Source organism: Drosophila biarmipes, chromosome X, assembly GCF_025231255.1.
Source record: "Drosophila biarmipes strain raj3 chromosome X, RU_DBia_V1.1, whole genome shotgun sequence".
Taxonomy (NCBI): domain Eukaryota; kingdom Metazoa; phylum Arthropoda; class Insecta; order Diptera; family Drosophilidae; genus Drosophila; species Drosophila biarmipes.
In genome coordinates, this window is record NC_066611.1 from 3146956 (window position 1) to 3174882 (window position 27927).

Below are 27927 nucleotides of genomic sequence, written 5' to 3' on the forward strand. Positions count from 1 at the left end.
GGGAAAAACCAAGCGATAGTTCTTGGTGACCCCGATCCATTCGATTAACATGGGGACTATACTATATACATCTAAAGATAATGGTAATATTTTTTGGCTAAAATGAATTGTCAAAATATTATTAAGCCATACTATGCTTTTAGGTTATGACCGCGGTCACGATTATAATGTCACTTTATAGACCCAAGGGAATACGTATCTTAAAAATATTTATGTAACCACTAGTCATAAGATGTTACAGAAACTCTCAAGATATAGGTAAATAATTTTTCAATACATTAGTTTTATATATCTCTTTTAAAGAATCTGAATATACGCCCCAAAAAATGGTTAGTGATGATACCGATCTTATGGAAAAACGAATTTTCAGGTTGTTGTAGAGCCAAGGTATGATAAGCCTTCCTATCGTTGTATATAAAAACAAGTTGACCTTTTTGATATTATTGTGGATAAAATTTATTGATTCAAAATGAGCTGGGGGAGAGGGAACTCGTCCTGCTCACTGATTGGCGATCTTGTTGCCATCGCACTGGAGATCTGCGTAGATCTGCTCGTCCTGGATTTCGTTCTTGATCTCCGTGGCGAGCTGAACTGCCTTGTCCTGCGGAAGAAGATATATTGTCAGATTTACGATGCATAGAGAGATAGAGGCAACCACTCACATTGAAGTAGACGTTCTTCTTGCCCTCCTGGAACTCTCCGAACAGGGCAAAGACATCCACCAACTTGCCGTGGGCGCCGAACTTGTCAGAAATCAGGGAGAACAGGTGCTTCACCGTCTCCTGCTCCACGCTGGTGGTGTCCTTCCTGACGAAGATGGCCCGGGGCAGCTGTACGTCCACGTTGCAGGCAAGGAAGTCGGTGACCGGTCGTCGCTCCAGGCTGGGGCACACCAGCTGCGAGTCCTTGTGCTTCTCCAGCTCGGAGGCGGGCACGATCTGCACCTCTCCATCGGCACTGGAGGACACACGGCAGGCGTCCAGACCACGTCGCTTGTTCAGCAGAGCAGCGGCTGCCCGGGAGCGTCCGCAGTTCTCATTGAATTTGCTATAATGAAAGCAATATATGTATTTATTGAGTCAGATAGTGGGTTCAAGGGGCTGTGAAATAATATGCAATAATCACTTAATGTTTGATTGTGTGCAAGAAATTTACCTGAACAGCTGGGGCGACTTTCTAGGTTTAGACTTATACTTTATCGATCATCTATTTCGATGAATTATAGAACAACAATTCGGACAGTATTGACCACATAAAGGGGCTTTTAAAAGGTTGAGGGATAAAGACTTGATTGATGTTAAATAAACAATAAAATATAGGCGTTTCAAGGGGGCTAACAGATAACATAAAGGATTGTTAGGTCGATTGTTCGAAAGCTCAATACAAATCGGTCATAGTCTTCGATCAATTATAGGTTTGTAGAGAGAAATACCATCATTTGAATAATATGTATATACATCAAATGGTTCGAAGTGTTCTACACCTATTTTAATAATAAATCAATCTATTGAAGCTTTTAACTAAAAGCAATGTAATAATTGATCGTCGGGGGATGACATAGCTCGGTTCAAAGTGTTCCTCTTTTAAAATCGTGAGATTCATTGGGGTATTGTTAAATTTACAGAATATTTAAAAGGAATCTATCATATTCTTCGATTAAAATAAAATTCTATTCAACCTACAAAATGATGAAGTCTTTCAACAACAATTTTTAAGATCATCCGAAGGTGAATTCATCGAAGGGTTTTAAACCTTTCTTTATAATCAAGCGTAGATAAATATGCTCTTTGGCTAATATAAAAAGGAATTACCATGAGATCCTAGTCATTACTGTGACACCCAATTGTCTACCTACTGATTCAATTTGGAAAAGAGAAGATCTACTTACAGGCTGGCCTTTTGGAGGGCCTCGCGAGTAACACTGGGAGCTGCCACCGCCACCAGGACATCGTCCTGGGCCCTCTGCTCGTAGACCACCGGCTGCAGCTCGTTGCGACGGGCATCCGCATAGCCGGAGGGCGGCACAATGGCCAGATCGGCCTCCTTCTTGGTCAGAGCCACCACGCAGTCGGTGGACTGGATGCACTCGAGCTCCGGACGCGCATCGCGGGCGTAGGCCGCCTGGTGGAGGGCCTGGCACTTGGCGAACTCGTCGTCGTTCTGGGCGCACAATCGGATCTTCCTGATGGCACTGCCGTCGCGCTCGATCACATCCTTGTAGCCGGCACGCTCCAGATAGACCTTGGGATCGATGGCCGCGTCCTTGCTGTGGTACACGGCATTGGGCTGGATGAGCAGGTGGGCGGCGGCGTCCTTGTTCTGCGCCTGCAGTCCATTGGCGAAGAAGCGCTCCAGACGCGACTGCAGCTGGTGCAGCTGGTCGGCGCTGTGGACGGCCTTCTCGTTGGAGATGTAGCCGCTCCAGGGGCGCTGGGCCCAGGAGCAGGCGGGTCCGGTGATCGGGCGACGGGTGCCGTCCTCGCACAGGTACTCAAAGTTCTCCGGGTTGCCCTCCGCTGGCGGAGCATCTGGTCCGGCGCCCGGCAGGCCGAAGTACTTCTTAATGTACTGCACCTTCGAGAAGGCCACCTCGCCCTGGCCCTTGTCCAGGCAGCGGATGGCGCCGTCGTAGCCACTGAACTTGTCCGGGTAGTTGCACTGCTCCGGCTTCTCGCACAGGGCACACAGGTTCGAGTACTTCTTCTTCAGCAGACGGTCCGTGTCCGGGTGCGTAGAGTAGGTGCCCACCAGGCACGACTGCGTGAAGAACTCGGACAGCGACTTCAGCTCGCGCTCCGTGGCGGAGATCTGCGGATCGGCGGACACCTTCAGGACGTGCGTGTTCTTCAGCTTGGTGATGGGGATCTTGTAGCCCACGTTGCGGCCGAAGCCAGTGTGGCAGGACTTGGCGCCGCGCAGCTGCTGCAGGGTGCGGATGGGGGAGTCCTTCTTCACCAGGATGATGCCCTCGTAACGGAAGGCGGCTGCGCGGAGAAGGAGAGATGCAATATTGAGTGAGTTCTTGGAGAAATTAAATGAATTTTGGGTTTTTGGTCCTTCGAGCCGTTCGGCGGATTTTAAGTATCTTATAGATAGTGAACCTTGGTCACTCTAATTTCTGGCTGATCGATCTTGGTCCTTCGAGCCTTATGGTTCGAGTACTTGCTATTCAGCAAGGGATAGTCTCTCATGATTTAAAAATATTTTTAAAAGTACTAAATCGCGTGTTCTCTTTTAAACGTACTTCGATCCTTATATTTAGATATGTATATCACCACTCACCATCCTTGTCCTGCTGCGTGCGGATCTCGGAGACCACGCGATAGTCCTCGTTCTTGCGGTGGTAGGCGATGTACATGTCCTCCGGCTCCGTGGCCAGCACATCGGCCTTGCGCTGCTCGATCAGCTCCAGGCAGTCCACCCGGTCCCGTCCGGCCACGCACTCCATGCGGATGCCCGCCTCCGAGGGATCGGCCAGCAGCTGCTGGCACTCCTTCAAGTAGATCTGCGGCACACACAGCCGGTCTGCGGGATGATCAAGGTGGGAGGTGCAAGCTGTTAGATGGGTCCAACTAAAAGCCCAGGGGGTAACCTACAGATGGGCTCCTCGGCCCGGGAGGGCTGTGGTCCTACGATCAGCAGGAGGGCGGCCACCGCCAACGGCAGCCAGGTGCGGGTCTCTCTCGGCGACATCATCTCGAAACAGTTGAAGCTCGACTGTGGAGAATCCGGAGCCGGCTGGTGGCTTTTATAGCCACCCAGACGTGCTGCTTCTTCTACCGGCTTCGTGCTCTTTTTGCATTTGTTTGTTCTCTTTTGCTTCTATTTGCCCGGCGACAAGGAGGAATAATAATAATAATACAGAAAGAAAGACAGTCCCGGAGACCGGTTTTGTCGCAGGTTAAGAAGGCGTGAGTGGGCGGCGATCCAGGCCTCTACTCCGCCGAACGAGTTCTGCGACACTGACACATGCCTAGACCGGCGACTCTATGCGAGATTTGCACTGATTTAATAGGCTTCCCAGGCCATGATCTACCTTAAGGTGGTGGTGAACAATGTGTGATCGATCTAAACTAGAAGCCAGCCTGAGGCGCCAAGATCAATCGATCATATCGCATCTATGCCGTTCTCTGGACGCTTTCTCTGTACAGAATTTATTTAAGCTTGCCTACTAATTTCTTAGATAAATATAGAGAAACGGTGGCTCGAACGAAAACAATAAAATTAATGGTCCCTTACTTACGACACAACATACAACAGTACCTGTTGACAATTCAGAGAGCATCGCCCACTTCAATTAATGGTCTTGCCACTTGATCCCCCAATCGATCGGAGCACATATATGCACTCCATACGAGCACTCTATCTATGCATGTACGAGAAGACTGACTCGGCCTGGTGCTTCATGAGTGTACCCACGGGGTTATATGAGTGGGCTTTCTGCCGCACTGGCCTGCGGATTTCCAGGAAGTTCTAAGCTCCCCCTGCCAAATAAACTAGTCCAATCAGGCGCCTATCCTCGCCGTAACCGGTTGGGTCACCTCCTGGTCGATGCCACAGGGGTTGTCCATCGCCCTCCCCAAGCCACAGGCCGGCAGTCAGGCGGTTTGGGCCCTTATCCAGGGGTATACCTCTTTGGTCGGGCGAAGTGGTTCCCATCGAGCTGTGTCCCAGCTCTTGCAATTCTATTTTTCACTTTCTCAGCTTTGCGCGGTGTTGATTTGCATTCATCTAATGATTCGGCTGCTTTAAATTCGCTTTTCTTGGAAGCAAACAAATTAAGAGTAATTGCCTTTCAGGAATACTCTGTAGGGGGACAGGTTGTAGGTAAAAGTTATGGATAATGCGAAAAATGGATAAATAATATAAAAATATATTTTTATATTTACTATACTGATTAATTTGAGTAACATGTCATTAAAATAGGAGTAAATTATTATTATATTATCTTCTCTAGCCTTTATAAAGTTCTAGCTTAGGTTCGATTTGTGGAAAGTTTCCACATCTCTATAAACTTGAAAATATTATAATATGATATATAGAAAACAACTTGTGTCAATACTTATTCTCTTTAGTAACTAAAAGTGAGGGCATCCCTTAGTCGAAGAGCCCAACAAACACCTGCTTCGTCTCTAGTTTTATTCATTTTATTTTCGCCTCGCTATCAGGGGATTTGTTTATTCAGGCCGGGCACAGAACCTGTTCCACGGCGGGATGCGATGGGATCACCCAGCTAGTCACCCGCATCGCCCAAGTGCAGCAAAGGGAGGCAGGTTCCACCGCGACAATTGGCGAGCTGCTCAAAATGCAAGCCGGGCCTCTGGGGGCGTGGTTGGGTAACGAGCGCCGAGTGGGGGCGGCAATTGAGTGGCGGAGCGCTGGACGAGATCACAAAGGCCCCTGCCGTGGGCGGGGATCTTTCTAGTAGAATCGAACGCGGCCGAACTAGACTGCTTGTTATGCTGTGTGTGTGCCTGCTCACTTGGCACTGGGCAAGGTCAAAAGCCCCGCAGCGGACGGGAATCTCCCGGATCGCATGGGTTGGGGACTTTTCCCTGTTCGCCGGGGTGGACCCTTATCAGCGGTCCTCTGGCCCGGGGGCTATCTGCAGCCAGGTAGCAGGGCCACACCCAGCGCAAGGTTACACTTTCTGCTGTCAGCGAAATACGCAGCTGGAGAAAAGCTTTGCCGGCAGCAGCGAAATTATGGGTTTTCCACACGAACAACTCATTGATCGAGGGAACGAGTGCAATAAAAGTAAAACATTATAACTTAGCCACCTATTATGAAAAACGACGAGGTAAAGGGAGTCCCCGAAATAGCCGAAAGTTCATTGCTAATTCCGATTTTAACAACTTTGAAGGTTCCAGAAAGTATTGACCAGCGGAGTGCAACTAAAAATTATTTCACTTTTTAATCTACGAAAACGTGGACGCCACGGCTTTGGGAGGTTTTTCAGAGAGGCGCCCTTCTGAAACAAGCTTGCAATGCGCAAGAATCTCTAGAATCTTCCTGCTAAATCCCAGTTTTCTAGGAGTTTTTTATTTCAACATAGAAACTGTAGAAGCCAAAGTTACAGTGGACATGCACTGGACAAGAATCTGTGGAATCTGCATGCCCAGTCCCAAAATGCTAGCCTTCGGCATCACAGCATTATTTATTTGCATTCGTAGACTTAAGAGACCACTCCAGGAGGAGATAGAAGCCGAATCTAAGGCGCGCTTTTGGCTAATACTAAAAAGGGACTAATTGGTTCCGGCCATATGGGGATTTGACGTAATTTTAAACAACATAACCTTGAGCTTTAAATACCATTGTATTGTGTTGTATTGTATACTTAGAATCCGAGTTTATTGCCGCCATAAAAAAGTCCACGAAAGACACAGTAGAGTATAGTTAAATCAATGTAGGTATACTAGTGAGACATATTTGTGCAGGACCAGGACTAAACGCTTGAGGTAGACCTTCAAGCTGAAAGCTGTAAATCAAATTTACTTTACTATTACAACATTGTAAAATGACAACATATTATAAGTAAATAAATTTAGATTTGAATAAAAGCGCCAAGCACAAATGAACTGGTTCAGCAGCGAGAAGAGGAACTAGTTCCCACCATAGCTTGCATCCCTGGACAGTCAACTTATCGATAGGCCGTGGTGATGTAGTGATACAAGCTCACGTAAAAACCATTTTATTTTATTTTTTCCAGCTCACTACTTCATGAAAGAAACCGCACAGCTCTTTCATTCCAATTCAGCTCGATAAAGGCAAATAATAACTAAACGTTTGCTGCGCCACAATAAATCGTTAGAGGCCCGCCCAGGAGGCGCCCCTGTCGGCCGGCGCCAGCACCAGCGAATGGAGCGCGCCCCGGCTAGGCGCAGTCTCCAGCCCTGGGCCCTGCTCGTTTGTTCCATCCCAAAATCAATCCACACAAGTGACACGTCGGAAGAGAAAAAAATTGTGAATCGGGAAACTAGGAAATTGGGAATCTTGGGTAACACAGGCTAGAAGAAAAGGCAGCCACGATGACGTCGCAAGTGCCGTGCTACACGATAATCAACTCGCCGGACCTGGAGGTGCCCAACGAGATGCAGCTGAAGCAGGATCTCGAGAAGGGCGACACGAACGTGAAGATCGAGACGCTGAAGCGGGTGATCAAGCTGCTCCTGAACGGGGAGCGCTACCCGGGCCTGATCATGACCATCATCCGGTTCGTGCTGCCCGTGCAGAACCACACGATCAAGAAGCTGCTGCTCATCTTCTGGGAGATTGTGCCGAAGACGTCGGCGGACGGCAAGCTGCTGCAGGAGATGATCCTGGTGTGCGACGCGTACAGGAAGGACCTGCAGCACCCCAACGAGTTCCTGCGCGGCTCCACCCTGCGCTTCCTCTGCAAGCTGAAGGAGCCGGAGCTGCTCGAGCCCCTGATGCCGGCCATACGCGCCTGCCTGGATCACCGGCACTCGTATGTGCGGCGCAACGCCGTCCTGGCCATCTTCACCATCTACAAGAACTTCGACTGGCTGGTGCCCGACGGGCCCGAGCTGATTGCCAGCTTCCTGGACACCCAGCAGGACATGAGCTGCAAGCGCAACGCCTTCCTGATGCTCCTCCACGCCGACCAGGAGCGCGCCCTCAACTATCTGGCCAGCTGCATCGACCAGGTGCACACCTTCGGCGACATCCTGCAGCTGGTCATCGTGGAGCTGATCTACAAGGTGTGCCATGCCAATCCTGCCGAGCGCTCGCGCTTCATTCGCTGCATCTACAACCTGCTGAACTCCAGCTCGAATGCAGTGAGATACGAGTCCGCCGGCACTCTGATCACCCTTTCGCTGGCTCCCACGGCCATCAAGGCGGCAGCCAGCTGCTACATCGAGCTGGTGGTCAAGGAGAGCGACAACAATGTCAAGTTGATCGTGCTGGATCGCCTGGTGGCCATGAAGGAGCACGAGGGCATGGAGAAGGTGATGCAGGATCTGGTGATGGACGTCCTGCGCGTTCTGGCCGCCCCAGACATCGAGGTGCGCCGAAAAACTCTCGCCTTGGCCCTGGACTTGGTCTATTCGCGTAACATTGGCGAAATGGTGCTGGTGCTGAAGAAGGAGGTGGCCAAGACGCACAATGTAGAGCACGAGGACACCGGGAAGTACAGGCAGCTGCTCGTCCGCACCTTGCACACCTGTTCGATTAAGTTCCCCGACGTGGCAGCCAACGTTATACCCGTGCTAGTGGAATTCCTTTCGGATACCAACGAGCTAGCCGCCGCCGACGTGCTGGTCTTCATCCGCGAGGCCATCCAAAAGTTCCCCGCCCTGCGCGCCCTCATCATCGAGCATTTGATCGAGGCCTTCCCGCAGATCAAGTCCTCCAAGATCCACCGCGCCGCAGTCTGGATTCTGGGAGAGTACGTGGAGGGGCCGCAAATCCTGGAAGTGATTGCTGTCATCCAGCAGACGCTGGGCGAAGTGCCCATGGTGGAGGCGGAGCAGCGCCGCTTGGCCGGAGACCAGACGGAGGAGCAGAAGCAGCAGCAGGGATCCACGGGCGGCAGTGCCCCTGGATCCGCCACAGAGGGATCCGCATCCGGATCCGGGTCCGGAAACGCCAGCAATAAGGTCACCTCCGATGGAACCTACGCCACCCAGAGCGCCTACAGTCTGGCCCCGTAAGTAGTGGCTACGTGGAACATCTCCAACTCATCTGTTGCAAGATGTCAAGCATAGGCAACACTGATAAAGAGTTTCTAGTTTCTTTCTTCGTGCCTAAACATGACCACTATCCAATGTCTGGCGATGAGTCATCTCAATACGAAGCACTGCACAGATTGTTACTTGAAACCCTCAGTCTTGCCAATGCAGTATGCACTTCAAATAGCTTCCTAATGCCCATTTGTAATTTCGACAGGGTGGCCAAGGCCGAGAAACGCCCGCCGCTGCGCCAGTACTTGATGGACGGCGACTTCTTCATCGGCGCCGCTCTATCCGCCACGTTGACCAAGCTGGCACTGCGCTACGCGGAGCTGCAGCCGGAGGCGCGCGCCCAGAATCGGCTGACCACGCAGGTGATGCTCATCATGAGCTCCATCCTACACCTGGGCAAGTCCGGTTTCCCCACCAAGCCCATAACCAACGACGACACCGACCGCATCTTTGTCTGCCTGCGCACGCTGAGCGAACGCACGCCGGAGGCTGTGGCCGTCTTTACACTGTTCTGCCGCGAGGCTCTGGGCAAGATGCTGGATGCCCAGCACGACGAGGACCAGCGCATGCTGAAGGAGAAGCAGAAGGCCACCGCCAAGGTGCAGCCAGACGATCCCGTGCTCTTCGCCCAGCTCTCGAACGGACGCGACAACCAGCTGGGCGAGAACGTATTCGAGTCGAGCCTGAACCAGGCGCTGGCGGGCAGCAAGAACGCCCAGCAGAGCGACGTGGCCTCGCCCAACAGCAAGCTCAACAAGGTCACCCAGCTGACTGGCTTCTCGGATCCCGTCTACGCCGAGGCCTACGTCAATGTCAACCAGTACGACATTGTGCTGGACGTCCTGATCGTCAACCAGACCAGTGAGTACTTCTTCCTGCCCCGAAGGGAAACATTTAAACCGATGAACTCAATTTCAGACGACACGCTGCAGAACTGCACACTGGAACTGGCCACGTTGGGCGACCTCAAGCTGGTGGAGCGCCCGCATCCGGTGGTCCTGGCCCCGCACGACTTCTGCAACATCAAGGCCAACGTCAAGGTCTCCTCCACAGAGAACGGCATTATCTTCGGCAATATCGGTGAGTGACCAACAAAAACACCTGACTAAGATCACCTTAACCAGTGTCACGCTCAACAGTTTACGACACCGCTCTGAATACGAACGTGGTGGTGCTCAACACCATCCACATCGACATCATGGACTACATCATTCCGGCCAGCTGCACGGACACTGAGTTCCGCCAAATGTGGCAGGACTTCGAGTGGGAGAACAAGGTGACCGTCAACACCAGCTTCACCGACCTGCACGAATATCTCAAGCATTTGCTGAAGAGCACCAACATGAAGTGCCTCACGCCGGAGAAGGCGCTGTCCGGCCAGTGCGGCTTCATGGCCGCCAACATGTACGCCAAGTGAGTATCTGGTGATTCGCCGATTAGAAGCCGTCCTAAGTGCACTGTCGTCCCTTTTTCTAGGTCCATTTTCGGAGAGAATGCCTTGGCCAATCTGAGCATCGAGAAGCCCGTAGATGATCCCGATTCCAAGGTGACGGGACACATACGCATTCGCGCCAAGAGTCAGGTAAGAGTCCCCGATCCTTCCAAGATTTTCCAGTCCTAACCCGGCACTTCTCTTCCGAACAGGGCATGGCCTTGAGTCTGGGCGACAAGATCAGCTCCTCGCAGAAGCAGTCGGTGCAGGCGGCCTAGTGGACGTGGAACTGGACGTGGACGACCAGCCACCACCAAGAGCGACGTATCTGAACGACGTATTCGGCCTCCCGCCCGCATTCCGCCAGCTGCAACTTCTTCAATTTACATTACACGTTACACTTATGCATAAAGAATATATTATACCTTAACCCCAGAAGGGAGTATTTTTACTAGAGAGGGCTATCAGCTTGCCATATCGAAATACAAGTTTCAATGCCGGAAAATAAAAACCAATATGCCAAAATCAACTATATCTTGGGACCAAATATCATAAAAAACCGTTTTTCAAACTATAAAGATCTTTAATGATGGAAGAGCTATCCAATTTAAGTTGTATTTTAAATTTTTGGCAGGTTTAAGTAGCATATATATGAGATCCCCCCATACAGAACCCTAATTTTAATAATAACTCAGCCAGACTGCAGCCATAACATTTTCCAAAATGGATTTAAACATATCAGGAGGTAATTATATTTTTTTAATTTCATAATAGGCAAGGGAAACATACAAATTTTATGATTTGAAGAGCAATTCGGTTCACAAATATTTAAAGTATATAAGAACATCATAATCTTGATCTTAGGTTTATTTATAAGACATTATAATTTCTCATAACTATCCGATTGTGGTTTAAATTCCTTGTTGTATCTGTTGCCCCTCTAGATTTCTCTACAGGCTTAGGCTAAAAATGCGTCTATTTCTATTGGTGAGGGCTTAAATAACTGCAGAAGTGGGGATCTCTTCCTAAACCTGAAGCATGGGTCGCTTCTCCTTGGCCTGCAGGTTGTCGTTGGTGGTTGCATAGCCAGTTCCGCCCTGAAAAAAGGAAGTAACTCTCTCAGTGCCGGAAGGAAATGCCATCCAAGTCACACTTACTCGCTGCAGCGGAATGATGTCCTTATCCTTGAGCTTGCGGTCGGTGAGAGGATGAATCATGTCCTTCCTGATCAGTCGCTCCACACACTCCATGGTCACCACATCGCCCCTTCGGAAAAAAGGGAATTATTAAGGGCTGTCAAAGCACAATCCCAGCGAGAACTCACGTGGGACGCAGCACAGCGCAGGGCACTGCATTGCTGAGGACGTCGTGGGTAATGGGGCACATGTAGCGCGCCTCCTTGGCGATCAGCGAGCGCTTGGAGTCGCCGTCCTTGAGCAGCGTGAACTTGACATCAATCAGATCCTTGACCCTCAGCGGCTGCTGCGACACCGGGCAGTAGATGGTGGGATCGGGCTTCTGGGCCTTGGCCACCCCAGCATTGGGGCACTCGGAGGGCAGCCAAAAGCTGGGCAGCTTCTTCTCGTGCCCATTGGTCATGTTGGAAATCGAGGAGGCCGACGAGGCGGCGGAGGACGAGGCTGCAGCGGCGGATGATGTGGATGGCTTATCGCTGGCAGCGGCGGAAGCAGCGGAGGAGTGGGCGGGCGTCATCGCTGGCTTCTCGGCATTGACGAAGCGCTCCATGCGCGCCTGCTGCTTGCTGTTGGCCTCCTGGCTCAGCTGGTCCTCCTCCGCGCGCCTCAGCCGCTCGTACTCCTTGAGCCGGCGGCTGTACTCGTTCTTCTTGGTCACGATGTACTGCAGGATGGCCTCCTTGTCGAACAGGTAGCCGTCCTTGGTGACCACGGGTCGGCGACACGGCTGCAGCGTCAGCGAGCAGCAGTCGAAGGACTTGACCGAGTCCTTGCCCAGGCGCTGGGCATTCGTCCCGTAGCCGGACTCCGCCGCGTCCCGCTTCTTCTCGTTGTAGGTGTACACGGCTCCGGCCGTGCAGTTGCGGGCGTGGCGCGTCATTTCCCGGGGCTCAACTGGTCAGCAAACTCAATAAATTCCGCCGAATGGTTTATTTACCATTTGCAGTGTGACCGTTGTGAAGGCAGTGTGCCCGTGCCGTTATTCAAACAGTGTTGCCCACTTTTGTACACCATGCGAATAATGTTAAGTATCTGTTGAAACAAAATTAAAAATGAGGGAAGAAATACATATAAGATTAGTTTGGTTAGGAGCAAGATAGATGTATTGGAATTTCGCTGCGGTATTACGAACATGCCTTCTCTTATAAATATTAATAAATAAACTGTCTGATAATATTTTATTGGCTTACAACATTAATTTGAATTTTCCTGTTTTAGGATATCCCTTTCAACAAGGCGCTCATGACCTCCCAAGGATGTTCCTAGGATTTTCTAGAATGTTCCTGTAAGATGCTGTTGTCGCTGTCATCGCAAAAATTCCCATAAAAGGGGGTTTTCTCTGTTTGTTTTTGTAAAAATTTAAACTCATTGTAGAAACTGAAAACAGTCAGATTGAATACTTCTTTACATACATAACAAGAAAAATTGGGGTCGTGGTTGGCTTTCTCATTTGGGAATTAGGTTTACCTGGCAGGTGAGATAAATACTCTCAGAAAAATCGATGTATTTTTTAAGAAATTAATAAATACTTGTACAATAGAATCTCAACTAAAGTTAATATACAAATATTTATATTTAACCTTCAGAATTGCAGTTTATAGTCTTACACTCAATGATCATATTAAATCATATTAATAGGTTTTACTACATAAATAGAGGTGGGTACCTATGTGGTTCAGCTAGAAACAAGCTGATGTGGCCGTGCTGTCTAAAAAATACCAAAAGTGCGGAAACTCCAAGCCTTCCTTGGCACTCAGTATATTTTGCGGTATATTCATGGTGTAGTTCTTGTGGACGACGAAGTCTTCCGATTGCCGGGCTTTTCCTTGACTCCCCGGATTGTTTTGGCGTTGGGCGGCCGGCGATGGATTACCAGTACTTCGAGGAGGAATCGGACTACATCGATCTCGACGAGGAGGAGGAGGAGGAGACGGTCGGCGGCTTGGACTTCAGGTTCGGGAAACCCGAGGATGAGGAAGACTACTATCTCGGCGAGGAGGAGGAGGAGGAGGTGAATGAAATCGGAGTCCTAGGTCTGCCCGAGCGACTCCTTGAGAGTCTGCAGAGCTGCCTTGAGCCCTCACTCAATCAGGTCCTGCAATATGTGGCGCCCATGCTGTTGCTCTGCCTCGTTTGTCGTCTCCTGTGCCTCATGTACTCGCAGCGCAAGCGTCTCACCAGCCTGGCACCGCTGCATTTGTTCCACTTCGGCTCCGGCCTGACCCTGCTGTGGTGGTCCCTGGGCCACCGACTGCTCCTCCTGCTCCTGCTGGCCGCCGTGGGCTACCTGCTGCTACAACTCCTGCGACTGGGTCGAAAAGGAGCTCAAGTCCTGGCCTTCCTGACCGTGGGCAGCCAGTTCTTGTACGAGCTACTTTTCTGGCGGCGGCGCAGCGACTGGCCGCAACTGCGCGGCATCCAGATGGTGGTCAACATGAAGCTAATCTCACTGGGATTCGACCTGACCGCCAGTGGCCAGCTGCAGGCGCGGATTCCAGGCCCACTGGCCTATCTGGGCTACATCTACAGCCCGGCCACCAGCGCCCTGGGCCCGTGGGTGAGCTTCAGCTGCTACATCGACTGCCTGGTCCCCAGAAACGGCTGGCTGTTCAGTCTGCGCCGCCTGGTGCCCAACGCCCTGCTCTGTGTGCTGGCGGTCACCGTGTCCAACTGCGTGGCGCCCGCGCTGAGCGACTTCTTCGGGGACAGCTCCCACTTCATGGTCATGTACTGGGATGCACTGAGTGTGCGCACCAGTCACTACTTCGTGGGCATCATGGCGCAGGCGCTGCTGGTGGCCTCCGATCAGCGGCTGGACGGCGCTGTCAAGGAGTCGGAACTGCTGGGTCCCCTGGTCTTGCAGCCCTGGCTCATCGAGTGGCCGCGCTCGATCAGCTCGCTGGTCAGGAGCTGGAACATTCCCATGCACGAGTGGCTCAAGCGGTACATCTACGCGCCCTGCAAGGTGGACAGCTCGAGGGGACGCACCCTGCTGGCCGTGCTCTCCACTTACTTGGTGTCCAGCCTGCTGCACGGCATGGATCTGCGCATCTACGTGGTGCTAATCTCGCTGGCCGTCTTCGCCGAGGGGGAATCTCTGCTGAGACGGCAGCTCGCAAGCGTCCTGGATGCCTGCATCTCCGCGAATCTCTGTCCGGGCAAGGAGCGATGCCGCTATGGCAACTGCCCCAGCAAGCGAAGGTGGAGCTCCGTTTCCTTCTGGCTGGTGAGCGTCACTAACCTGGCCTTCACGGCGCTGGCCATCTTCCACCTGGCCTATCTGGGAGTCGTGCTGCTGGGCGATGCCCTCGAAGTCGGGGACGACAGCGAGTCCTTTCTCTGGCACTGGCAGCAGGCGGGCTATCTCAGCCACTACATCGGCGCGGGCACCTTTCTCCTTTACCTGTTCATCTCGTAGACTCCCGAGGAACGTACCCAATACTCGCCATGACTGATCTACACGTATTTATATTTGTACTTTAACCACATCCATTTGTAATTTTTGTATCTTTTCGTATCTTGTAGTTTGTATGTGTGCTGTGTACTTAACATTAAAGCATTCTGTGAAACGGAAACTGTAGAATTTTTGAGTGTGGGCACCATCGAAGATCGTAGTTACAATTCTTCCATGGGAAATTTCGAACAGCGATCATTATTTCGGCAGGGTGTCAACATGTGTAAATGCAGTTTTATTCTGATTATCAATATTTATCCCGTGCCCAAAAATTGTTCAAATTGAACCATTCCCTAGAAAGTTATAAGCTAACAAAGTGGGCAATCTCGGAAGCGCCTATTTGCTACGTGCATATCTCCATCTCACTCGTTCTCCCTCTAGCTAAGTACCGGGTATCAAATAGTCGAGGTCGTCGACTACAGCGTACTCTCCCTGATCTTTTTATAAAATCATTTTATATTCAAGTCTTAAACTTTATTTCATAGAAAACGACAGTGTTTTTTTTCAAATATTTTTTATTAATTTTTTAATGTATATTTTCTTTGTTGGTTTGTTTCGCTTTTGTTTGTTGGTTGTTTTTGTTTGTTTTCTCATTGAGACAAATATTTATAACAATATTGTAATTTCTACAGATTTTTGTTTTGCGTTCATTTTGCTTCCGCTCTCCGTTTATTTTTGCTTCTATTTCAGTTTCTGTCCTCGCTTATTGAATCCTTTTCTCGGGCTGTGTTTATCCATTTGTTTTCGTTTAGTTTGTTTTTCCGCGCTTACGATTTAGATATTAAAATTACTAGCTTAAGAATTATGCAATGACAATAAAAATATTTATTTACTTTGTTGAATGCAACTTTTGTTTGTTTTACTTGCTTCCTTTAGCGGTCCCCTCCTCTGACTCGGCCAAAAAAAGCTGCTCTTTGAATTCGCGTTTCGTTTTTCTAGACTTCTGTTCTGTTCTGTTCTGTTTTCTATGTTTTCCTCTTTGCAGAAGTTTTGATTTGGACATCAAAAATAGAGAGATATACATACACGTTTTCTTATGGTTTTATTTCCGTTTCCGGCTTTCATTTTGACATTGTTTCCGTTGCGCTACGCTAGATATAAAAGTTCGATCTGCCTCCCGAATTCATCATTAATTTATCGTATTTGTATTTGTCCGCCCCTTCGTCTGTTCCTACCATTCATAACAACAACTGAGTTGATCACAAGAGATAACGAGAGTGTTTGCTTTATATATATAATGCATATACATAGGTATACGTGTGTTCCGGCCAAAATACTCTATTTTCGATGATTCGCCACGGGCAGCACTTCCCCATGTGTACCCTCTCCGGTTCCGAAGAATCCACAAAATACAAAAGTGTTCGCTAACTACGCATAAAGTTTCATATAAACCACTCGCTTGGGGACAAACAGCGGGGTTTTCGACTCGTTTAAAATTATGCAACAAAGTGTTTGGATTGCTCGCTTCCATGCTCAAATCCCAAATAGATTTTCCGATTAAAACCTAAGTGTAAGTTACAATCGGCCGGCACACACGTACATGCACACAAATCAAGTGAAACTTGCGACTTTTGAACAATTTCAATGGGGAGGCCCGCGCTTCCCGGGCCATCCGCCCGCTTCCTTTCTACCTATCTTTCCTATCTGCATATCCGTGGGGCGTAGGTTGACTATATCCTGACATATTGGCTTACAACAATTCGCTAAGAAAAAACACTTTCGCTAGACACGCACGTCCTGCAACGATTACGAATTAGGTAAAACAAAAATTTAATTACAAGGGGATGCGGGTAGAATCCGTGGGGCTGGTAGGTTGGTAATAGGGTCTTAGGATACAGAAACACATGCTCGTGGGCTAACTTCAGTATCGTTAAATTAGCAAATAAACTAAGGCATAAACTAAATCATAAACATAACATTACATCATTAAATTATAAACATAATTACATTGTGTGTTCTGCTCGTCCGTCCGGCAGGTGTATCCGCCCGTCCGTCCGTCCGCGTCCTAACAACAACACGATCCCCCATCTTACAGCTGATCATACAGTAAATGTACACGCTACCACACACAGCATCCTATACGTATATAAATCGTGATATGCGGCCGGCCAACGGGGTGGATCGATGTGGATCGTCCGTCGCTGCTGTCGGGCGTTGTCCAGAACGGAACCGCAGCGCAGCCGTCGCCGTAGCCGTAGCCGTAACTGGAGGCGGGGGCGCAGGCGGCGCCAGAGCCCCGCCCACATTCAATCGTTCTTGGTCTGACAGTAGAGCTCCTTGAGCGACTTGAGCTCCTCGATGAGCGCTTTGTTTTGGTTCTCTAGCACCGCCACTCGATTCTCCAGGCACTTGATGTACTCCTTCTTCTTGCGCCGACACTCCCGCGCCGCCTCCCTGTTCTTCTGCAGCCGGATCTCGCGCTTGCGGGTCTGGTCCTCCGCTATCCCGCTGTTGTCTGCAAGAAATACGGGAAAGTGGGTCATTAGCACGAGCTGGTATTCGTGCGCAAGCCTTCCGAAGTGGAACTGTCTGCAAATCGAACTGAATTTGATCTTGAAACTCTTCTAATCTGGGTATCTGGAATGACACGTTGTCTGCTCTTGCACGCTGCACGTGTGCCGGCAGAGGCCGGGCAGAGCTATTCCTTAAGCCCGTTTGATATCGACCGCAGGGCTAGGTACGCAAAAAACATACGATTTTAATTAAAAGATGAACCAAAAAAAAACATTTTCGATTATCTGCCTAAATTAAGCTTTAAATATACAAACAACAAAAAATTAAAAACAACTCAATATAGCAACTATTCAAAATCTTAGCATGGACTTCGAAAACAAAGTTCGACTTTCTTCGATCACAGTTCGATTTGCAAGTGCTCCGCCGAATCCCACAGAATTCGACTCGCTGCTGGAGCGAGGCTATTACTGGTGTTGTAGGACATCCGATTGGACAGGTAGTACGAGGTGTCCAACTGCATCAGGGAGCTGTTCGCCGGATTGCCCCCCGCTCCGCTCCCCGCCAGCTGGGAACCGAGCACGCCGTCGGACATGGGAAGCGATGCGCCTGGGATCGGGTTGGTTCGAATTCGAATTCGAGTTCGATTCGATTCGATTCGATTCGAACACGGTTTGGGGATTTGGTTGTCGATTGTTGTCGAGTTGTTGTTGATGTTGTTGTTGTTGCGGTTGTTGTTCAGGACATAATTGAATTTTATTGGTTGTTTTGTTTTTGGGTCGGGTGGAGGAAGGCGTTCGAAAAGAAAACAATGAAAAACAACAATAAAAATTATAAGAAAACATATTTTCCATATTTTGGTTTTCGGTTTTCGGTTTTTTCAATCGGAAGTTTTGAAATTTCGAACTGATTTGTTTATGAACTTGAGTGGGTGAGTGCGAGCGAGAACGGCGAGCGAGCGGGCGAGAAGGTAGGTTTGGTTAGTCAAAGAGAGTGAAGAGAAGCTTTTGATTTAGGGCTTGAGTACTGTTAGGTGAGACAGGTAGCTGTAGCTCTGATTTATTATTCAATACTTTGCATAATGGGTTGTGTGTGTAACAACAACGGCAACAACAACAACAGCGATTACAGCAACAACGACAGAGAGCGAAAGAAGGGGAAATATAGCAGGAGAGAGAGATAGAGAGAGTGGGCGCGCAAAATAGAAAGAGAGGGAGAGGGCAGCAGCAATGCTAGTTGCAACGGTTAAGTTGCGGTAAACACAGGCGATTCGGTTGTTCATTGTTGCTGCTCCCTCCCCGCGAGTGTGTGCGTGAGGGGGTGAGGAGTGCGAGTGTGTGGGTGAGAGGTTTATTTACAGGAACAGGAAGTTCTGGGAATCTCTACAACGCGACTTTTTGTTGGCCACTTCCAGCTCCAGTTTTTCCGCCCTTTTGTTCTGCGCTTCCGTTATTTTCACTTCGATTAAGCAACATCAACAACAACATCAACTAAATGACAATGAGGGCGGTGAAAGAGGGGCGGGTTCTCCTTTGTACGGCTGCCTATGGTGGTATAATGGCGTATGAAGGATGTCAGGGAAGTCCTCTACAGTCTATGCATGGGTTGTATGTACAATTCAATTGAGATCCAAACAGAAGAAGTCCTCTTCAATCTATGCATGGGTTGTATGTACAATTCAATTGAGATCCAAACAGAACTATTACTTATTTACAAACTAGAGTCCATTATCCTCAAGCTCTGTTCTACGTATAAGGGCTCTATAAAAATTACTTTTTCGAAATCTAAGTTTGTATTTTTTATTAAATAATGAAGGTTCAGTGAATCCTGGGGTTGTTCTATTAGCAGCCTCAGGGCGAGTAAAAAATCTTTAATAATAATAGAGTGGTTATTAAAGAATCGATAGCTTTAATACCCTTGCACAGAATGAATCTTATTAATCTCCTCAGTCAGACGTTTACAAGGCAGTGAGACGTTTCCGAACCCAAAATTATATATATTATATTATAGTATTACAAATTATTGAGCAGTATTAAAGCGGAGGATCTAGCCGTCTGTCCAATTATATGGAAACATGCCTAGACTTTCTTGAAAGACATCTTCATATTTCAGTTACTATAACTCGGAACGGATCGAATCGGACCACTATTTTATATAGCATCCATAGAAAGGATCGGAAAACTAGTACATCTCTGGGAGTATCTTTTAGGATCTTTTAGGATTTTAGAACTACGACTACAAAAAGGACTGTCGTACGAAAGCCGAACAATTTTAAGGAAGGTATAATTGCACAATATGATATTATATGCAAGGGAAACTTTGCTTTGTCAAAGGTAGTTTTCTTTATAGTTTTATCATTCGAACTCCTAAATGAATTTGTACATGTTGAATAGTAAGCCGAGTTCGAATAAATTAAGGCTTGGCTACGAATTGCGACAACATTATTGCTGATCTGTCCTCAGTAAATATATGATTAATAAGCGGTTTCTGCGATCTGATATGATGAGGGACTGCAAACTGCTATGATCTGTGAATAAATAAACTATTTCTTCTGGTGAACTTGACATGTATCTTTGCTACAGCGCCCTACGAGTGTCTAGTGTTATTTGGCCAGGCGCAACTGTACAAAATGAAGGGCGAGTATGGGTATGGGGTTACAAACACTGGAGGAATGAATGAGTTCTGATGGACTGACCGAGCACCCAGCCAGTGGGCGTGGTCGAACGATCGCCAGGCGCATGTGCATCTTGGAATGAACGATGAGTGGCGATCAGCTCGGCGATGCGTTGGGTTGTTAGGCGATAGTGTTTTAAAGAGCAACAGATATATGTCTGAATGGGGGTGACAGGTGGCGAGGTGGTCCCCCGGATTTACCGCTCATGTCGGGTCCGCTGATCTCGGTGAAGATCTTATTGTACGACGGCCGTCGCGTCAGCTCGCTGCGGTGGTGCTGGGAATCGTCGTCCGACAGACTCTCGTCGCTGTCCTCCGGGTGCTGCGTGTTCGGTTCGGGCTTGATCTTGCACGGAAAGGATGGAGGGATCTGTTCGGGGTAATCGGGGCATTAGTGGAGTTTTGCTCGGCGGGTGCTCCCTGAGCTACGCACTTTGTTACGCACTTGCACTGCATTGCCGGGGGTCGTGTGGATAACCGTGTTGGGCGGCTTGGCCACATAGACCACCTTCTGCATCGTGGCGGCGGCCAGCGCCTGTTGCTGCTGGGTCCCAGCTGCTGTCTGTATGACCCCCGAGGGATTGGCCTGTATCACGGACTGCACCTGTGGGAACAAAAGGTGGAAGGGTTAGGATCGTTGCGAGGCGTAAGGGAGGACTAACTGGATTCAACTATCCGACGCGGTAAATCCTAAAAGGGCGGACTCTTCTACTCGACCCTCGTATTCCATCGCCAAATCAGTCTCTAACTTTCTAGAACTCCCTTTATCCTATATTGGAATATTGGAATATCAAACGTGGGCTTCTATTTCATTGATGGTATTTGAAAATCTCGTCAAATTACAATCTTTAACAGCTTTTTCTGCACTGGATTCCTTGAGATTCAAGTATGAACAAATGTTTCAAAATATTTAACCATATGTTTTACCATTTGATTGACTTAAATGAAGATCATGTACTCGGTACTTAAACATCTCAACAAATTGTATTTTAAATTACCGAATTGCCCCAAAACCCTGAAAAGCCTTGCAACAACAATCTTATATTTGTAGTATTTAAATATACAAAAATCCTAATATTTACCAATTACTCATTAATTACCAATTACTAATAATTTAAGAGTTTAAGAAGAACCAAATTAAATGATAATTTCTGTACTTAAGTCCATTCTCCCCGTCCTAGTGTAACATATGTTATATAGAATTCCAGGAAGAACAACATTTAAGAGTTTTGCCTATCCTGGAGTAAACCCAATTGGAATTGCTCTAATCGCCTTACAAAATGATGATATAAGGTAAGTTAGTGGTAGCTAGAGGGTTTCTCCGTATTGAAACTAGTTTACATATGCTTATTACAATTCGTATGAAGTTCAGTACTGTAATGAAATGCTTAAAACGTAACTGATAAGGTTTCCAACAGAATTCAAGTAAACACTAATGGTTTGATTTGGGAAAGAAGGGAATTCCAATTGAGTTGAGTTGAATGTTGGGGTTGGATTTCCTACCGATATACCTAATAGAGTTTGTCTAACTCAAGGAGATTCCAATGAAATCCTCTATAAGTTTGTGTATACAAATGTCAGAGATCTCAAATCGGTAATAAGTAAGCTTTCTAAGTTTCTTCTAAGATAGGAACCTTAAGTTATTCCATCGAAAGGGTTTCAAAAGAGCTTGATTCCATGGTCATCCCACGGTCTTTAGGGCTCTACTCATGTGAATGTTTCCTTTACAACGGCCAAGGATCTAGAGCTGCTCAAAAGCCTTCTACCGAATCTATCCCGAGTGACCACTAGAGTCCTCCGAAACGAGGGTCCCAAGGGCTGAACGTTGCCTGCCGCCCAAGCTCACCTGCAGTCCGTGCTGCGTCAGCGCCTGGATGGGGTACTGTATGTTGCAGTTGGCGGTGGTGGTCAGCACGGTGGCTCCTCCTCCTCCTCCTCCTCCCGGGGCGTTATTCGTCGCCCCCGCCGGACCGCCGGCCGTTGTACTTTGTGGGTTCTGTTGCTGCTGGGGGTTGCCTCCGCCTCCTCCGCCGCCGCCGCCGCCTCCCCCCGCTGCCGCCGCCTGCTGGGCGACCACGTCGACCACGTCGTTGGAGCCCGATGCCGCCGACGAGTTGCCGTTCTCCTCGACGATGCTGTTGTCCATGTTGGCGATCCTGGCGATCTTCAGCAGCACCGAGACGCTCTCCGACAAGTGCTTCAGTTTGGCTACCGTTTCCGCTTCAATTTGGCCAGCTTGAAGACGTTTCTGCAAAGGATGGACGGGATTGCGAGGGAGTTTTGAGTGTTGAGTTTCGAGTTTGAGTTCTGTCCCCAGCCCTCGGCTATCAGCGTTCGCCCTGTCGGTCTCTGTGTCTGTGTCCGCTTCTGTTTCTGTTTCTGGGCGGGATTGGGTGGACTGGGATCGTTTGTTTTGGGCCGATGACGAGTGTGCGATGTGATGACGATGATTATATTGTGCTGCCGCTGGCTGACTGATGGAACTCAGTTGCCCAAAACAACAACAGCAACGGCGACAACGACAACGACACCAGCAACAATAACAACACCGAGGCGTGAGTATTTCGGTGGAATGACGTCATGACGGGGTTGTGTGTGCGAGTGTGCGAAGAGGCAGCAAGAGGGAAAGGAAAAACAGCGAAAAATCAACTTACTTTCTGATGACATCACTAAAAACGTTGCGCTGAGAGCTTTTGTTGTTGTTGCTCGCTCTCGCTCTCTCTGGCGCGTGTGTGTTCGTCCCTGTGTGAGTGTGTGCGTGCGCGCGTTGCACGCTGCGCTGGCAACTTGTTGAAAAGTCACTCTCGCCAGGAAAATCTATGAGGCCAGCAAATCGGCGTGGAAGCCACACGCAGCCCTAGCACTTCAGCTGCGACTCGTGGAGCATCGCGAAAAGGCTTCCTTCGCTATTTGGGAGAAGCCTGGCAGAACACACACGCACACCACTGCCAGCAGCGAATCGGTGCGACAAGTTGGCAGCACGCACTCACAACACTCCGCACTGCTCCCCCTTCGCGCGCTGTCTCGCTCGCTCTCGCTGCCTGTTGTTATCGTTGCTTACGTTCTTTTTTCTTTGCGCAGCACTGAATCGAGGTTCTTGGGCGGAAGACCGCGGGATCTGCGGATTCTGCACGGGGACGAACGCGTTTTCAGCGGGCAATGCAGTCGCAGGCAGCGATTTATTGACAAACTCCGTTTTTTTTGCGCAAAAATCGTTCGCTGACGACAGTGTGACCGTGCCGGCAGGGCGACAAATTGCCAGACGAGCGCGGTCTGGAAAATACCACCAGGGTGGGGAACTTGGCTGGCGGCTGTGGTGCCGAGCCTGGCTAAGTCAGCGGGAACATTTTAAAATATTCCTACTTCTAGCGGTTATTTTAGATTCAAAACCGTTTTACACTTTTTTTAAGGAATTTAGCGTAAAATTCGCAAATATCTAAATTTGTTTGAGAACAACACTTTAAAGTTGTAGTAAAAATCCTATTTAACCAAACCAAAATATTCGATTTATCCTATAAACAAGAACATAGTGTTTTTATTTTATCTTCAAATTAGAACCAAAAGGCCATAGATGAAAAGTCAAAATAACTTGTAATTACCGAGAAAAAGTCCTCGCAAAAGCTGCAGCTTTTTGATGGCTAATTGCTATTTTTCTACCCTTTAACTGCCCATTCGTAAAAGTGCAAAAAACAATTAGCCCAAATGATATTCTCGGCTAATTACTTTACAGCCCAATAGGTATTGGCTATATGCGCTGGCCATGACGTCACCGCCGCAAAACTTGGCGGAGAGTTTCAAACGTAAGCGGGCCTCGAAAACAGACCTGCAACAGCTTTGAATTAAGTTAATTGGTGCAGGGGTGCGGGGACGGCTGCTTCCTCGTCCCTTTTCCTTAAATATAATTTCCACACCCATTTGCATTATTTAGGCAGCTTTTTCAATCGACTTCCCTCCGAGTGACATAATAATTGCCATTAATTACAGCGCGCACGAACCCCGTCCCGCCCACTCTCTCGGAGGAGGACCTCAAAGCGCCGGCCAGTCTACTCGACCCCTAGGCCGCCTGACTCACGGCTCTGATGTACCTCCATGGGTACGACTGTACATACCTAGTTCGTATTACCTTTGCGCCACCTGACATCACTGGCTAACGAAGTTTGACCGGTCTCAAAGCAACTGTAAATATGTTACATGGTGTACTATATATAGCTTATTCCATGTACACCTGCGGGCACCCCAATAGTCGCGGAGACCCTGACCATAACGATTTGGGAGTTTGAGTACACCTGGGTACCCTATCATCTTTGACCAAAAAAGGCTGTTCCCTTTACGTTCGATATCTTTAGAACCAAACATACATATGTGGATAAATAGTTCTGAAAAATGGATGTATATACGCATAAAATATTTGGTGGTCAGTAAGTTGCATTTATTGCGGAATAGTTTCTAAAGTCTCAGTTTACATTTTTTAGCTCGAAAAACAGTTTCCCATTGAACATGTTTAAGTTGTGGAGCATTTTAATAGTAATCGTGGCTTTGAAGACATGTAAATATTACTCATACGACTTGTTGGCCGTTTATAAGACCTTAAATATAATAATCTGCAAGTTGGGCTACATTTACCCTGCGAAATTCAATACAAAACAAGGCGTAGTGGAACTTTTGATATGAACTTGCGTAGTTTAAATACGGGGTATTTAAAGGTTGTTGGACAAAAAGGGCTCACAAACAGGAACGAAAGTTCTTCCTCCAACCTTTACGCCCCTTTCCACGAACAAGTTCATTGAAAACGAATAAAAAAGATTGGTTATTTCAGCGAAACTGTACTCCTTTTTTACTATAATTAGAGTGGTAATTTCTCCCTTCTAACAGCTGCTGCTTTTAGACATTAGCAGTGGCTCAAAGTTGCTGCTGCTGCAGTTCAATCAATTGCAATCAGTTTGCATTTCGCTTTTGGCTCCCGATTTGCACTGGCCGCACCCCCTTTCGCCCAGTCACCCCCTTTTTGCACTGTGTATTGGCGTACGCAAAATTGACGTCAGCATTATTTATTTTTACTCGTTTCCACTGCGTCGTGCTTGTGTTTGTGTTTGTGCTGGTTTGCCTTATGCGAACGTGTTGGTGAATCTCTGCCGCCGAAGCCCCTCTCCCCCAGCCCCTCTCGGCACCGCCTTCCTCCTAACGCTGTTTGCTTGGCTGAATTAATTAAAACTAAATGAATGTGCAATAACAAAAAAGAGAGCCACAACAGTTATTACTTGTCATGGACAAGCTAAGAACAAGAAGAAGAACGGGAAGAGAGCAGGGTGCAAGCGGGACAGAGCCATTGGCGACAGGTGCTACCAGCGTGTGCGACAGGGACAGGCGGAGGTAGAGAGCGACAGAGGGAGGGGGAAGCAACTGCACATGGCTCAACGCCGGGATTACCGTACATTTTGATAAGGCCCCACCCACCCGCCTCCCCCCTCAAAACCTGCACCGTAAACAACTAGGGTCCTCAAGGGATACCAAATTAATTAATATAGATAATTCCAATAATATAATAAGGCTTTAAAAGCAATGGAATTTTATGGCCCAAGACCAACCCTTGTATTTTTTAAATCTCTTGTGGCTTAAAGAATTTCTCGCATATTTTGAATTGGCATATGAAACTTTTTTTTGATTAGAAAGCAAGATAACTATTTGAGAGTAAGCTGTAAATAATAGAGTGAAATGTGTTCTTTAACAGGAATCGGTTAGTCCGTCTCCATCGAAACTATCTGCCCAATTCACTTTTTCTCACAGTGCTTGTTATCAGCTGGAATGGTAGCTTGTGTTATCATGACGGCGTAGTTGTCGGATAATTATGCACGACGGCCCCAACCAGTTGAGCTCTTTAAATGTGCAAGATTAGCGGGAGCTCGTGGAAAGGGCTGTTCACGCTGCGATCTGCGATCTGAATTTGGCACTCTCCACTTTCCGAGTGATTCCCCACATTAGTCAGCGGTAATTTACGACAGCGTCGATATCTAAGCGGCATTTTATAGCAGTGTCAAGGCAATAGGGTTGCACAGAAAACAAAAACGCCGTCATAAAAGCAGAAAACTATATGCGTACCTTTTTGAATGGTAACGTAAGGTTGTTTTGTATTTGACTCAAACATTGCATTGAACCTATTTAAATTCACAATATCCTCGAATTCTTAGTGGTCACTTGTTTTTTACTGTGTGCGACGCTGCTCTATCAGCCCCTTTGCGCCCCACTTTTCGTCAATAATTCATTGATAAGCATAATCCGGGCCTCCCTCCTTCCTTCTTTATCTTCTTGCCCCTTGTGCTTCACTTTTCGCTGCTATTCGCATCCACTTCACACATGGTCTCCCCCTCCCCCTCCCACAATTATTCCCTCTCTTTCCCCCTTGAGGATCGGCACTAGAAAAAGTTTGTTTTTGTTGCAGTTACGCATACTCACACTCCCACTTCCAACCCCTTTCTCTCGCCCCCCTCTCTCTCACTCTCTCACGCTCTTTCGCATTCCCTCAGCGTACAGTGGTACGTTCATAAGGCGAACCACCATCGGGCAAGAGGAAATTCGAATTAGAGTGACTCTTTCAGAGAAAATACATAAGAAATAAAAAAAATAAATTAAATAAATAATAAATAATATTTTTTTATGTTTTAAATACTATTTTTCGAGGCAGTTTCTGATAATGAAATGGTTTGGTGAAATGTCATGAATATGTTTTTAAAATTCGCGCTAGGCAGGCTCGCCTGTGCCCGTGCTTATCGCTTACCCGTTTTGGTTGTTGCCTTTGTTGTTGCTGCCTGTTGACGTTTGCTGACTAATAACAATGAAATCTTTGCATAACGGCAAACACGGGCACTACACGACAAAAAAAAGAGTAGCCACAAAAACTACAACACAACACGCGAGTCTGTTTGCGCTCCGTCTCTTTTTGTCCGCCCGTAAGCTGCAAATTAAAAGCCGAAAAACCGACACAAAAGAATTCAATTCGCTTTTGTTATTGTTGCCCGTTTTCGTGTCGTTCGCTTTGCATTTTAGCGATTACGTCAAGATTTTTGTTATTTTACTGATTTGTATTTGATTACACGCTCATAAGCATACACACATATGTGTATACGGCAGAGCTATAATTATAAGCACACTTGCACTGAAAAAAAACGGCTGGGCTCCTTGTGGTGCTGCGTTCTTTTGTTTTTGGCGCTCAAATTCGCTGCCTTTGAGTCGTCACCTCTGCTGTTGTTGTTGCCGCCTCTGTTGCTCTTTGTTTTTGTTTTCCGTTGCTGCTTCTTTTGCCGCCTCTTTGCTCGTGTGTGCGGGTGTGTGTGTGTGTTTTGGGAAGGCCGTCTGTTCTCTACGTAGCTCTAAAAAGCACTGATGATGACTGACTAACCAACGGCGACGCCGGCAGCGCTGCCCCAGCTGAGCGAGCATATGATTTGGAGCTTCCTCTCTCGCCCGCGACCGCTCACCCCCACGCCCCCCTCTGGCCCACTATTGTTTCGTAATTGGCCGTTACTCCGTTGGAATAACTTCTTGAGCAGCAACAACAACAAGAGGGGCAACAACAAAGAGAGCAGAGCGCCACGTCAAAGTCGACGTCGTTGTTCTTACTCACCTTTACCTCACACACTCACCCACCCACACACACACACACACACTCGCCGTGCATGCATAAATATTTTTAAATAGCAATGCGAGAGCGAGATAGCTGTTGACGTTATCGCCTTAGCGCACAATTATGGCGTAGAGAGCTTGCTTGCCGACTCGCTTGCGCACACGCAGTGGCGCTTTCGCCCTCTCTGTCGCGTAAGCGTGCCCAGTGCTGCATACTTTTCGGTGCCAGTTTCCATGACGATTCATTCAGAGCGAATGAGAAGGAGAGACAGAGTAGGGAATGGGAGAAAGGAGAAATGGAAGCAGAAGCGGATTCAAATGCCACTTCAGCTCCCCAGCTATCTGCGTCGCCATCTGCCCCCACTTCCCCACTCGGACGTTCCGGGAATAGGAGGGAAT

The 27927-nt window shown here is 48.2% G+C and overlaps 5 protein-coding genes across 10 annotated transcripts; 2 read left to right on the plus strand and 3 right to left on the minus strand.

The window, feature by feature from the left end:
- Nucleotides 1-431: 431 nt before the first annotated feature.
- Nucleotides 432-3735, minus strand: LOC108035803 (transferrin). The gene is made up of 5 exons (XM_017111549.3): nt 3597-3735; nt 3283-3525; nt 1889-2984; nt 663-1047; nt 432-601 (listed from the first exon to the last, which is right to left on the minus strand). The coding sequence occupies exons 1-5, from the start codon at nt 3694-3696 to the stop codon at nt 500-502; spliced, it is 1926 nt and encodes a 641-aa protein (XP_016967038.1). The 5' UTR covers nt 3697-3735; the 3' UTR covers nt 432-499.
- Nucleotides 3736-6892: 3157 nt separating this feature from the next.
- Nucleotides 6893-10662, plus strand: LOC108035800 (coatomer subunit beta). The gene is made up of 6 exons (XM_017111541.3): nt 6893-8671; nt 8911-9566; nt 9624-9785; nt 9845-10118; nt 10182-10287; nt 10350-10662. The coding sequence occupies exons 1-6, from the start codon at nt 7029-7031 to the stop codon at nt 10413-10415; spliced, it is 2907 nt and encodes a 968-aa protein (XP_016967030.1). The 5' UTR covers nt 6893-7028; the 3' UTR covers nt 10416-10662.
- Nucleotides 10663-10875: 213 nt separating this feature from the next.
- Nucleotides 10876-12310, minus strand: LOC108035752 (nitric oxide synthase-interacting protein homolog). Its single transcript, XM_017111449.3, has 3 exons — nt 11462-12310; nt 11295-11403; nt 10876-11234 (listed from the first exon to the last, which is right to left on the minus strand). Exons 1-3 carry the CDS (start codon nt 12211-12213, stop codon nt 11163-11165), a joined length of 933 nt encoding a protein of 310 aa, XP_016966938.1. The 5' UTR covers nt 12214-12310; the 3' UTR covers nt 10876-11162.
- A 777-nt stretch (nt 12311-13087) lies between these two features.
- On the plus strand, nt 13088-14908 carry LOC108035783 (protein-serine O-palmitoleoyltransferase porcupine). The gene has a single exon (XM_017111504.3). The coding sequence runs from the start codon at nt 13198-13200 to the stop codon at nt 14749-14751; it is 1554 nt and encodes a 517-aa protein (XP_016966993.1). The 5' UTR covers nt 13088-13197; the 3' UTR covers nt 14752-14908.
- Nucleotides 14909-15284: 376 nt separating this feature from the next.
- On the minus strand, nt 15285-27280 carry LOC108035784 (cyclic AMP response element-binding protein B). Of its 6 annotated transcripts, none has more exons than XM_017111506.3 (6): nt 26684-27280; nt 21758-22159; nt 20345-20515; nt 20113-20281; nt 17710-17847; nt 15285-17242 (listed from the first exon to the last, which is right to left on the minus strand). In XM_017111506.3, the coding sequence occupies exons 2-6, from the start codon at nt 22055-22057 to the stop codon at nt 17034-17036; spliced, it is 987 nt and encodes a 328-aa protein (XP_016966995.1). In that variant the 5' UTR covers nt 22058-22159; nt 26684-27280; the 3' UTR covers nt 15285-17033. The 6 variants fall into 6 exon arrangements, with proteins under 6 accessions (XP_016966995.1, XP_050746563.1, XP_016966996.1 ...); XM_050890606.1 differs by lacking the exon at nt 26684-27280 and adding an exon at nt 22973-23177; XM_017111507.3 differs by lacking the exon at nt 26684-27280 and adding an exon at nt 22566-23108 and having other exon boundaries at nt 20357-20515.
- Nucleotides 27281-27927: the final 647 nt, after the last annotated feature.